This window comes from Argopecten irradians, chromosome 6 (genome assembly GCF_041381155.1).
Source record: "Argopecten irradians isolate NY chromosome 6, Ai_NY, whole genome shotgun sequence".
Lineage (NCBI taxonomy): Eukaryota > Metazoa > Mollusca > Bivalvia > Pectinida > Pectinidae > Argopecten > Argopecten irradians.
In genome coordinates, this window is record NC_091139.1 from 36508771 (window position 1) to 36523038 (window position 14268).

At 34.8% G+C, this 14268-nt stretch overlaps 1 protein-coding gene across 2 annotated transcripts in view; it reads right to left on the bottom strand.

The window, feature by feature from the left end:
• Positions 1 to 13144, bottom strand: part of LOC138325765 (titin homolog) — a 32601-nt gene extending 19457 nt beyond the window's left edge. For both annotated transcript variants that reach the window (XM_069271646.1, XM_069271645.1), the window contains exons 1-10: positions 13059 to 13144; positions 9458 to 9594; positions 8876 to 8953; positions 8252 to 8276; positions 7640 to 7725; positions 7308 to 7396; positions 6766 to 6800; positions 6387 to 6529; positions 5587 to 5639; positions 449 to 494 (exon numbers count right to left, since the gene is read on the bottom strand). In XM_069271646.1, coding sequence (XP_069127747.1) covers positions 449 to 494; positions 5587 to 5639; positions 6387 to 6529; positions 6766 to 6800; positions 7308 to 7396; positions 7640 to 7725; positions 8252 to 8276; positions 8876 to 8953; positions 9458 to 9577 — 675 coding nt within the window. In that variant the 5' untranslated portion in view covers positions 9578 to 9594; positions 13059 to 13144. The remainder of the gene's footprint in view (positions 1 to 448; positions 495 to 5586; positions 5640 to 6386; positions 6530 to 6765; positions 6801 to 7307; positions 7397 to 7639; positions 7726 to 8251; positions 8277 to 8875; positions 8954 to 9457; positions 9595 to 13058) is intronic.
• Between the last annotated feature and the right edge of the window lie 1124 nt (positions 13145 to 14268).

Below are 14268 nucleotides of genomic sequence, written 5' to 3' on the forward strand. Positions count from 1 at the left end.
GTAGGCTATCTAAACTCCGCCCATCCAGACAATTGACAGAACCACTCGACCAGTTGATAATACTGTCGCTCAACATACCGAGGTTTTTCATCATTTATTTTGTCATCGGTTAGACCGACACAACAGTAAATCTAAAGCTATAAAACATCAATAGTTTAAAGTTTCAACATTATTCATTCTGTTGATTTTATTGATACACCATGCTTAAACGAATGTCAATTATAGACATTACTCATTTATTGAAGTATACATTCATTTTTGACACATTTTGTGTCTCTTATCTCTGACTATATTGCAATAACTTTCTACAAAAGATAGATCTTAATTGGTGAATCAACTTTTCACAATACATGTAAGTTCAAGATGTTTAAATAGACATTGCAACATAAAATTTCAGCAGCTTTTCACTGCAAAATATAAAGCATGAATAGCATTATGATATACATACCTCTCGATCTCCAAGAAAGGCAGAGAGGCATGGGATAGACCTCACTCTAAAAACATAACATCAAAAAGGATGGATGAATAATCTATCACAAAGTTAAAGCATACAGCATAATTCATGATTTCTCAATAATTACAAGAGGCCCAGAGGGCCTGTATCGCTCACCTGGTTTTTTTTTTTGTATTTATCACAAAGGCTCTGACAAAGATAAAAATTAGCAAAATTGACTCCAAAAGTTTAATTTTGAATCACAACCATATAATGATGCTATTGATACCATACAAATATGCTATCCAATACATAGGTTCAGAGAGGAAAAAATTTATATAAAAATAGTAGCCTAATTGACCTTTTTGACCCCGCATCAATTGCTGTCTAAGGCCCCGGTGGTCAGCCCTATCATTTGTACAATTTCAAGTTTAATTTTGAATCACAACCATATCATATGAATATGATGCAGAGAAGTCGTTTATATGGAAATAGCTAATTGACCCTTTTGACCCATTCAGGCCCCGGGGGGGGGGGGGGGGGGGGGGTCAGCCCCATCATTTGCAAAATTTTAAATCCCAACCCTATAAGGATGTTACCATTGCACAATGAGCGTAATCCCATGTTTAGTTGCAGAGAAGTCATTTATATGGAAAAAGCCAAATTGACCATTTCTGACCCCGCCCCTCAGGCCCCGGGGGGTCAGTCCTATCATTTGCATAATTTTTAATCCCCACCCTATAAGGATGCTACCATTGCATTATGGGTGCTACCCCATGCTTGGCTTCAGACAAAAGGCCCAGAGGGCCTGTATCGCTCACCTGGTTTTTTGTTAGTAATTATCACAAGACTCTGACAATTAGAAAAATAAACAAAATTGACTCCCAAAGTTTAATTTTGAATCACAACCATACAATGATGCTATTGATACCATACAAATATGCTATCCAATACATAGGTTCAGAGACAAAGTAATTTATATGAAAGTAGTAGCCTAATTGACCTTTTTGACCTCGCATCTATTGCCGTCTATGGCCCCGGGGGTCAGCCCTATCAATTGTACAATTTCAAATCCCAACCCTATAAGAATGCTACCATTGCATTATAAGTATTCTTCCATTCTTAGTTGCAGAGAAGAAGTTGTTTATATGGAAAAAGCTAAATTAACCCCTTTTGACCCCACCCTTCAGGCCCCCTGGGGGTCAGCCCCATCATTTGCAAAATTTTGAATCCAAACCCTATAAGGATGTAACCATTGCATTATGAGCGTAATCCCATGTTAAGTTGCAGAGAAAAAGTTAATGGTTGCAGAGAAAAAGTCATTTATATGGAAATTGACCCCTTTTGACCCTGCACCTCAGGCCCCCGGGGGGTCAGCCCTATCATTTGCACAATTTGGAATCCTCACCCTATAAGGATGCTACCATTGCATTATGGGTGCTATACCATGCTTAGTTGCAGAGAAGAAGTCATTTGTATGGAAATAGCCAAATTGACCCCTTTTGACCCCGTCCCTAAGGCCCCCGGGGGTCAGCCCTATCATTTGCACAATTTTGAATCCCAACACTTTAAGGATGCTACCATTGTATTATAGGTGCTATACCATGATTAGTTTCTGAGAAGAAGTCGTTTATATGGAAATAGCCAAATTGGCCCCTTTTGACCCCGCCCCTCAGGCCCCCGGGGGTCAGCCCCATCATTTGTACAATTTTGAATCCCCACCCTATAAGGATGCTACCAATGCATTATGGGTGCTATCCCATGCTTGGTTTCAGAGAAGAAGTCGTTTATATGGAAATAGCCAAATTGGCCCCTTTTGGCTCCGCCCCTCAGGCCCCTGGGGGGTCAGCCCCATCATTTGTACAATTTTCAGTTAGTAGCCCATAAGGATGCTACCAGTCAAATTTTGTTGAAATCCGACCAGCGGTTAAGTGGAGAAGTAGTCGATTGTTGACGGACGACGGAAGTCGGACACCAGACACCGGACGCTACAGTATCCCATAAGCTCACCTCGGTCCTTCGGACCAGGTGAGCTAATAAACACAAAATTTAGGTTATCATTTTATTAACCATGGGTAATAGACTTAGCCTTGTTCTAATTCTAATTTATCAGTTATCCAAACAGAATAATTGTATGAACACATTACAGTACTTAATGCGTGTAACGTTCCCTCGACACGCACGCAAAACGAAAAACGAAAACGAAAAACCAAACGCAAACGAACGAAAACGCAAACGAAGAACGAAGAACGAAAAACACATTTCTCGTTCAAAACGAAAAACGCAAGCTATCGATGATGAACGCAAACGAAATACGAAAAACGCAAAACGAAATACGCAAACGAAAAACGATAGGTAAAAATCGCCAAGACCGGAAATTAAACATGATCATAGTGATCAATCCACACAGCAGTTGTATAGTGATCCGGATTAGTCTATATATAGTTACAGCTAGTATCTCGGTACTTGTTTACATCGGCAAGCAATGTCACGGCCAAGGGCACAATTACAAAAGCTTCGGTCACGGGTGTACTAAACAAAGGACGCGTGTATATACAATTTCATAAATGTACGTCCTTGCTATACCGGCTTGCAAATACAACATGTTTTCAAAGATACATAAATAATAAAATTGTCAGTGTAATAACATGAACAACACTAAAAACGATTGGCATTCAAAAATAGGCATTTTATCAGTATCTTATAACATAAAAAACACACTTGAAAATTATATAACTATGATATATACAAATATATTAAAAAAACCAACACATATATATATAATTTGACATTGACAATCATTTTCACGCGGAAAAATGCACTAATATGTTTCTTTCAAATAAAATTGTTGTATACGTATTTATACGACGAAAGTCACTAGTCTTTCGTAAAGGTCTTTCGTAATTACTGTATCCCGATAATGGAATAATTCACCGTACAGTTTACATGCATTGACGGTAATTTTAAGAAGAGGTCTTCAAATATTTGAACAAATTATACGAGACATTCAACCTAAAAAATACGCGAACATTTATGGAATTTTAGTCAACAATATTAATTTTGGACCACAAAATGTGTAAAATTATTGAAAAGCAGTCTTGGGCGATTCTTTTATAATTCATTATCATGTGCTCTTTATTTTGAATTTCATATTGCTAGTATTCTGCAAACATGTTTCTGTCGTTATTTGGGTAATTACATGTACATTTTATATGTACGTGGTACATGTATGTTATCGTACACATTCAAACACGATTTGTGAAAGAATATGGTATCCAAATAACGCTGACTGTTAACGTTACAGTACACATTTCAAATTATTCAGAATGGAATTAATGAGGCATATAGACAAGATTACACCACATGGTATACTGTACAAAAATTCAATTGATAATTTTTGTTATAATTTTATTTTACAAATTAACCTATTGTATATGTTGTGATTTAAATGAACTTACTTGATGATGAATATCACTTTCTATTACAATGTCCATTGTATGATGTTTTACGCCAAAAGTATATTAAGAAATAGTAATACAGAAGACCAAGTGTTTTTTTAAAGTTAAATTGTTATAAGTGTTAACAACATTAAAAAATTACAAAATTTTGGTAAATTTATCCAAGGATTTACAAGTAACAACACCAAGGACTTATAGATGACCACACTTATAAATCCTTGATTTATCTATTTTGCTTTTAAGAAAAGGTGAGAGAAGTGAAAAAGATGAGACACTTTCTGAAAATTTAATATATATGGTTTATGTATCACTTTCTGTCTTTTTTGTAATATAAAGTGTATATTTGACATGTTGTAACTTGCACTTATGGACCGTGAACGTTATAAAATGAATTGAAATAACTCCCCTTTCAGAAGCCCGTCGGAGCATGACCTAGACTGGGAGATTATATATGTTTTGACTCACTGTACCGTAACGGGTAGTTGGTATTTCTACTTGTAGATCGTGATATATTAGTTAGTTTCAATTGACCATCCTATTTTAATGTAATGAAGTATCTAAGGATATATAAGTAGATATATACGTCCTTGATATAAAATCCAAATAAAAGATGTCCGTAAATTAATGTTACCGAAAATAGTTCATGAAATACAGAGATATCGTATTTGTTTTACATTTGTACTAGTGTAAATGTGATATTTGATAAACACGTATTTTTAGGAAAAGATGACATATACCTACAGCTCGATCGGTTAAGCTTCAGACTACAGTTACAGTACATGTACATGTACAAATTAAATGTACAGTAACTTCTGGGTCCCGGGTCCGTGATTAGAATTATTAGAAATCCCGCACCCTGTTACATATTCTATATAACTAAAGTTTCAAATGTTTTGGAACATGGGGTCGCGGTGGCCGAGTGGTTAAGATGTCCCGACATATTACCACAAGCCCTCCACCTCTGGGATGTGGGTTCGAATCCCATCTTGGGCAGTTGCCAGGTACTGACCCCTGGCCGGTGGTTTTTCTCCGGGTACTCCGGCTTTCCTCCACCAACAAACCTGGCACGTCCTTACATGACCCTGGCTGTTAATAGGACGTAAATTTAAACAAACCTAGTTTTGGAACATACAGTGAAATAGGTCTAGTGCTACACCGGCAGTTGACTCCATTTTTAGTTTTTGCTTGCCCATGCGAAACTAACAATTCCCAATCAAAACAAAAAGAAGTACATCCGATTGACGAAACGCAAACGCACGCAAACGCAAACGAACGTAAACGAATCCGGAAGCGCAAAAGCAAACGAAAAACGAAAGGAAACGCAAACGAAACTAAACGAAAGGAACGCAAACGAAACCCAAACGCGTTTGAGGGAATGTTACACGCATTAGGTACTGTATTAGAACATGTTTCAGGCATTGAGAAAGACCTTTAATATCGTAAACAGTAGTCAACAAGAATCATTAGATACATAAGACTTCTGAGACACAAGCATATACATGTATTTTGACTCCCATTCTGATCCCCTTGCTTGAAGAGAAGGGAAGCAACCCTGACAGACTCCAATAACACAAGACCATAAAACAAATCAATATTATCATATGTGTCATTACTAAATGATATTCATGCATCTATTTTGCCTTTATTTTCAACCAGTTTGTTGTACACTATGATAATGGTCATGTTCATTACTACCTTTGGTTTTGACTCCCATCACTGTTATAGGTATTCAGGAAAGTTCTGCAGTCCTAGAAGATAAACATGAAATTATGTAGGAATCTATTTCAAAAGACTAAAACAAAAACAAGAGGCCCTCTGGGCCTGTATCGCTCACCTGGTTAATGTAATGCCAAGTAATGTTTTGAATACATGATCATTGTTTCTTTTCTGAAGAAATTTAAAGATTTACCTCAAATTTCCTTATTGGGACCCATTCTTTATAAAATTTATACAAACTATGTTACCTTTCACCACAGGATGTTTCTGATTAAATTTGGGTACATTCTGTGCAGAACTATATGACTAGTAGCAATTTAAAGGCTTTACCTATATTTTCTATATTGGGCCCCGCCCCTCCTGCCCCCCCCCCTCCCCCCTCTATGACTCTATGACTAGTAGTGATTTAAAGATTTACCTCTATTTTTCTTATAGGGCCCCGCCCCTCCTGCCCACAGGAGGTCAGAGCCAAAATTTATACAAACTCTATTCCCCTTCCCCCAAGGATGTTTCTGGCCAAATTTGGTTACATTCCATGCAGAACTCTATGACTAGAAGCGATTTAAGGGAAATGTTGACGGAGGGATGAAAGGACGCCGGACCCAGCGCCATGGCATAGCTCACCAGCCCTTCGGGCCAGGTGAGCTAACGAGAGAGTTTCTTTAAGTTCAGATACATTGATCAAACAGTTAAAGGTCTGATGATTTAAAACTAAAATCTTAATTCATACTAAAGTGCTATAGCCAATTTAGAACATCTAGTCTATTTCAAATACTTACAGTTTCAAAGTCTTGGTCCCTGATATCAAGGAATTGGTGTAGTAGGTCTGCTTTACTAAACAAATGTGAGGCAAACTTTGAACGGAATTTCTTTGGGATAATCCTGAATAAGCACTCAATCAATCCAACTTGGAATTCATAGTCTGAAAAAATAATATTAATTCAATTCGACAACCTAGATAGCAACCAATTTTTCTGCAGTTTCTTGTCTGGGAGCTAGTTCAAATTATCAGCCATTTTAAAGGTTTTACTGCAAATTAAATTCTATATTAGATAATTATATAAATATGGATTTTACACTATAAATAAATATGACTGGTGCCCAGTATTCTTGTCCGATCGATATCTTCATCTTAGAGATGGAATTCAAATGACCTACCTCCAATAGAATCCAACTGTCTCCCAAATGTTATGCTAAAATGAGGAAAATCAAGGATAGCCAATAACTATTTGAAATATATATCTTTAAATTATGTCATTTTCTATTTCCATAACTCTATTTTCATATTTGCTAATTCAGCCAATTTATATAAAATATATTATAATCCTCTGTGTATTGATTTAGACATTGATGATTATATTTGAAGCATTAAAAATTCTTGCTGTACATATTTGCTTTGCTCCATTTCATTTTTACAAAGTTAAATTTTGAAATGCAACAATAAATCAGTTTTTTAATGGACAAAGGGGCATAACTCTTGAAAAGGAAAGCATAAAAAATAGCTATCCTCACAAAGAGAAGTGTGTATTCCTGTTCCTTCAGCGATTAACACAAAATTACCAATAAACCTTGCATATCAACAATGACTGACACATATAACATATTTGTATAATAATAAACAAATATCATATGTCAAAAAATTATTTAACAAATTATATACCAGCGTGCAAAAGTATGACTTACATTAGCTTATGACTTACATTAGCTTCTCAAAAACCTTTTGTGCCACCAAATTTTCCTTGGTATCATTTGCACAGTTTTCAAGTAACACATTGGTAAATTTGAGGACCTGGAAAAAACAAACAAAGGATTAATGAAGAGAAATCAAAAGTTTGTATCTATTCGATCATCACAGTAAATGATACGTTTTAATTTACATTTAAATGAAAATAGGAACAAAATTATGAATTCATTATTTTCAAATTATGGTTGCAGACCATGCAGGTATTCATTTTGAAGTTATATAAATTGCAAAAATTAAACAGGTTTGATAATTTCAAATTATTTAAAAAAAACATAACTTTAATCTCACCTCAACTTTAAAACCAAATGACACATCTTCTCTGGTAATCAGCTCCAAAATTGATACAATAGAGCATGATATGACTTCAGATTTTACTGTAAAAACAATATATTAAGGTCAGGCTCCTTTAACTATGCACAAGTGATAGGATTTGGAACATCAAAAGATTTTTTTTTTTAAATTGAGTTGAACTTTACCTTTAATCATTGACCATAGACCTTAAAAGTTAGGAAAAATTAATGTACCATGATGCCCACAGAGCCTGTATTGCTCACATGGCTGTTAATTCCAGCAATATGTACATGAGTTTGGTAGAAGTACTTATCACAGCATATTCAACAATGATTGAGGTAAATATGGGATGGAAATCAATCAAATCTTATCAGTCCCGTTGTGTTGGGCCCTATACTAAAAAGCTAAATCATACAACAATTATTAACAATAAAGTAAATTATTGTATGGTCTTCGTCCCAACTGCTTCAAAAATGAATTTTATTTCTCCTTTTACTCTTCTCTATAATGTAATTACAATTTAAAAGAAATACATATTGATGGATGAAGCCCCAAGATATAGATTAAACTCAATACCTATCAGCTATAAACTAATTAGTTTGTACACACCTGACAATGACAGCTCTGCAATATTCTGCAAAAATATATTTTAATAACAGATAAATAAATTTAAAAAAATATAACAATCAATGACATAAATTATACATTCTGTAATCAAAGGGAAGCAACTCTCCATTAACATTAATGGGTAGTTTCTCTTTAAAATGATTTTCAATTTAACTAACTACAGATTTAGTTTCTTTTCAATAATTTTCAATTTACGATTGATCATAAGTTTTTCTAGTATACTGTCACACAAAACAGTAAAATATGTAAGGAATGCTTAGTATTGGACCAATTTTCAATTTATACACATATTTATTATAATACAACATTGTTCTTTTAATTTTCAAAATAATCAAACTAGAAATGAGATGTCCATCAGAAGGAGCCTTTTTGAAGTGATCCAATGCAGTAGTGATTTACAGATTACTGAAAAACAGTTGGCTTTCTATGATATATCTCTGGAATACAATTGTTAAAAGGGACAGATTATAGATAGACACTGTGATCACTATAGCTGCCTCAAGTTCTTCCACATGTATGCCCAACTTATCTAATATCAGTGAATATAAAAAAAGCAAAAATATACCAATGTATACTTACATATAATGTTAACAAATGTTTACTTACATTTATAATGTTAACGAACTCCAAGACAATGCTGATAAAATTCTCGCAAAATGAACATTTTCTGATTTGGTTGAATATCTAAAACAAAAAAAGATCACATATTTTTTTACATTTGAAACTATTAATTTGGCTTAGAAATTTAAAAGCATTGTAAATGTTTATATTCACGGAAAAGAAAATAGCTCAAACCTGTCTATAAACACCACCCAAGTGGGAATGAAAAAAGGTCTTTATAGCCAAAAGGCCTTTATTATATCGACCATTTGGAACCCTGTGAAAGTGGTAGTGATGAGTTGTTACTATTTTTATGCAAATAAAGCAAAATCACATTCATCAATCTTTTGTCTTACTGGTTATTTTTTACAGAAATTATATATAAAATTGTGTCATTTGCTGTGAATATCAATGAATTGAACAGAGCATCCAATAGACCCTTGAGAGTATGTTTTTGACTCTCAAAAATCAGATTTGACTCTTAGGTACTCTTCAGATTTCTAAGAAATTGTGAATTGACTTCTGAAACTGCTAAAAGTCCAGGGTCAACTAGGTGCCCAGCTTGAATTTGTTTACTTAATTTCTTACCAGCCTAATCTGCTGCAATATGTTGGAAACTTGATTATCATTAATTTCTTCCAGTCCAACAGGGTCAATGCAGCTGATAATCTCTTTCAATTTGACAATTTTCAGGGCAAGACCTTCCATGTCAGATACTGTTATTTCTGAAAATAATGCATGAAAAAATGTATATATAAAATCACATTTTGGATTGTAGTAATATACAACAAAATATATGTATATTAGGGAATATTCTTTCATGTAATACATTTTTACATTAGAAATGCAAGTAAAAAAGGACTGCTCACAGTGATTTTTCTCCAATTACAATGAAAAATTCCCAAATCAAATCTCTGATTTGAATTGAGATCTAATTAAGGGAGTTATATATTAAAGTCCCAATATCTGTATCTGTCTTATTCTTTTTTTAAGATTTAGAGAATGCTGAATACAAATTCTATTGTAAATCATACAGAGATGGGACTAAATCAAAGTCAAGATGAGCGAAAATAATTCGGAAACTTTTGATAAAAATCAAATAAATATTGAACATCACAAGGTGGGTCCCATTAAGTCAAAACAGCCAAAATTAGCTGACATTAAAACGTCGTTGCTGAGAATTTCATGTGACTACTGTAACTATGTAACATCTGTCCAACCTCTTCCGAGAACGGGTCATGCACTTTCCGACTTCCGTTCGGCAAGAACTGTAACTTCCATGGCAACCAGTTTATAATGAAGGCATGTTTACAAGTATTGACTTTCAACAACTGCTGTACCAAAGTTATTAAGGAATCATTATAAATATTCTTTGATTGAACTGAATTTCAACTACATCTACAAATGCTAACAATATCAGAGTCAAATCTACCTTGACTTTTTGCTAATAGTTACGTATAGTGTAGCTTAAATTACATTAGTACATCACGTGACAGAATACTGGATTCTGATTGGCTACACACATGGGTACTATTTGCAATAGTGCCCGGGCAAGCGGCGCGAAATTGAACGTGAATGTATTGTGACGTCACCATTACATGACGTCATTATAACGTTGCGCTTCGACCAAGACGTCAAGATGGTGGACAGGCTGTTGTGTACGGGGATGGAAGCAAATGATGCTTTTCTACAGAAGACAGTTCAGTCATGTTCTATATTGATCTACTTTTAATCTTCGTGAAGCTGAATCCCGTTCACAGATTTCTGCGACAATTCATATGTTGTACTTTTAATGTAACAAGGTGGTGTGGAAATGAAGATAGTATTGTGAGGTGTCGCTTGACGTGCTTCTGTTACGATGACATCAAAAACGGTCTCGTGTTAGATGATGTACTAAACCCATTATGGCCCTTTGGCTTGGGCACTATTCCATCCCTCGACAATACTATGAGGCAATAGTGCCCTCTCAATCAGGCCATAATGGGTTTAGTACATCATCTAACATGAGACCTTCGGCTCGGGCACTATTCCATCCCTCGACAATACTATGAGGCAATAGTGCCCTCTCAACCAGGCCATAATAGATAAGTATTAATATTATAGAGGGAAAATGTCTAAGGAGGTTATCTATTTTCATAATTATGCAAGCCAAGTTGGATGCAGTCATTTGATAAACTAAAAAATATCGTCATTATCATTACCATATCATCATCATACACAATATAACAAAAATCATCAATCATAATAACTATATTTATTATTTTTCTGGATTTTTGTCACTTCTCATTGGTCAAAAACACGCCATGTGATCACCGATAAAAAACTATATTGCACAATTTTTCCGGAAGTAGTTTATAGAAAAAGTATATTGCACAGTTATTTTTAGATAACGTTATCATCTACGTTACCAAAACGCTTCATGTTCCTGGTACTTTGAAACAAACGCTTTGATGACCTGAGTTTGAAGCGTAACCACAAAATGTGACAGACGACGTTGATTGTTTCGGTTTCTAACAAAGATGATGAAGACTTCCAGCTGATGACTACAGTTTAAGCTTTTAAAGTTTCAATATAAACACGATAGGAGAGTAGGAAATAATCGAATAACATTCATTAAGCGTCTGGAGCCATTGAATAGTGAATACATTTGATATTTATTTTTCAAATTCCACCTAGGCTACTTACAACATTAGGCCTAGGCTAATCCTACTGTATGTGTACGATTTTTATTTTACGGAATGGAATACTAAGCATAAGATAATGTATCTTAATGTCAATCTGAATCTGTTAATATATGTTTGACGTCGAAGTGTATTATTTCAACGGAGAACAAACTATACATTTAATAGTGTCCTTAAGACATAGAGCTACATGGAGCTACATGTATAATGGAGTACATGTACATGTATGCAATTTACAAACACGCATGCACCGGGTTCATGTAATAAAAGCTTGAAGTGCATCAATTGATACTGTTTTCATATGTTGTGTTTGAATTATACTTGTTACAAAATCATAGGATTGTAACTGTCATCACAAAGCAGAATTTACAATGCGATGCTCATTTAGTTTCATACTCATTTCAAAATGTTAAAAATCCAAAAAAATAATAAAACAATTATAGCATCTTGATTTCGGTCAATACATGGTTATATCGACCACAGAAAAAATATCGACCTCGCACTACTTCCTCGGAAAAAATATCGACCTCGCACTACTTCCTCGGTCAATTTTTTTTATTTGGTCGATATAACCATGCCATGTATCGACCTCATAAAAATGCTATATTTGTATAATATCATCATCATGTCCTAAGGACCCCTTGACACACAAGTTTAAGTTACAACAGTCAAGGAATTTAGAATGGTTTTATACCGACATGAAACAAGCAATTATAAAATTACTTTTTTACTTACTAAAAATACTCGCACAATCAAGGGATACATTAGACAATATCATATATCAAATATTGAAAATATATTTATTTTAGGGATTCATATTAATTTAATAGGCCCTATTATTATTTAGCTTTTCTATTTTTTAAAATACTTCAGACTTAAATTCAATGTGTAAAATGTCCAAATCCAAGTAGATTCTAGGTTAAGTTAAAATTACCTACAATGTAAAGACTACAATCATCATCATGTACATGTGGTTGGTGTGGGGGCATTAATTTCCAATCCAAGAAATTTGTTTATACAATCATGTTGGCTTTATAGAAGAAATGTTCTGATTACAATATCATATCACATGTTTTTCAGAGCAATTGATTTATGTACGATATGGTTTTGACGAGCAGATTGTAACATCAGAGGCTACTAGGCCTAATCTGCATACAACATCATACTCTTTGGAAGGTCTCCTAAATCCAAATAAGCGTGGAGTAATAACAGATATAATTTGTTTTAGAAAGCGATAGCCAATATTTGGGCAGTGAACTATAAAACGTACACAATGTCATTAAAATTCAATGGCCCATCAGATTTCAGATGTCATTGTGTCGACCTCACTTCAATGCAGCGGGTTATGTCTGTTCAACCATTCAATGGAAACTGGGCAACACTGAGGTCTGCTTTCACTCGACTAACTTACAGTACACAGGAACCAGTACGAGTTGACCGAAGCAAACATGTTCGAAAAGGATCAAAAATAGCATGTATCTTTTCGGCGATCTCAAGAAAAATCTTACCATTATTAAATTTACGATATCATCTTTGGACACTCCGAGCAGACGATTGAGAGCTTTCCTCCAGGTGGTGACCTCTGACCCGTTACCTGACGTCACATGGCGCGAAGCTGTCACCCACACCGAGCACATGTCTTTCCCAAAATGTAAACACAGATGTAAACAAATAGACCCGGTCGGCTTTCTATGATTGTTCCTACTTCGCGAAATATCCAAGCGATGGTTTTAATTTTTGGAGATAATAGGATATAAAACCCTTCTAAATATGTCGATTATTGCGACATAAATGCCAATCACACAAATAAAAGAACAGTGGAGGCTTACATAGACCATGACAGCTGAATTCGTACCACCCGAAATTCAGGTGCTTCGTGCTCCGACGTAACATAAAGGATTTATGAGTTTATGTGAAAATTGAATTATAAAATCCTTAAATAATCTTAAATAAATTAAATAATAGTTAATTCGATGCTAAATTGCTGGGATTCTACCCCAGATGTACAATTCCTGTACGTTTTCATAACATTTCCATAGTCAAATTGCTAAAATTTCCCGCTAAAACTCTTCCTACCAACAAGACGCTATTCTATTGTTACAGGCAGTCAACAGCGCCATCCGGCGACAACAATGGGAACAATTGAAAAGAAAGGTGGGTTACTCTAATCGTCATTTCTGCCTGTGCAGAGTAAGGAGTGATGCTCCTCTGATAGAAATCGCACATACGTTTTAAAATTGAGTAATAATTTCAAAATAAAGTTAATCCTACATGAAAATAATTTATTTTTATGACATGAATGAGGTATCATAAAGAGGCAGGCGCCATGAGCGCTGTTGATGTCATATTAAGTTTAAAACTCTCCGTTTCTCTCATCACCTGGCCTCACCATCGCCACTTTTTCATTGCTGCAACGGTGGTTTCATTGATTTATATTTATCGTTTTACTTTAATTTCAAGCTGGCTTGATTATCCAAAAGTTAAATAAGGTGCATATTGTCGTTTTTCCTTGGAAGGCAGATGCAGCTGTTTTCCCGTTATGTAAAAGAAAGCTTTGCATCACGGAAAGCTAGCGCCCTATTCCCTTCCTCTTTTGTTCAAACTTTTTGAAATTTTGTTGCGTGTAATGTCCGATTATTTGGGATAATTATAAGGGAATAATAGACAAAAACGATACAGGGTATTTGTTCGAGAACTGGGTATTGTTTGTACGAGGCG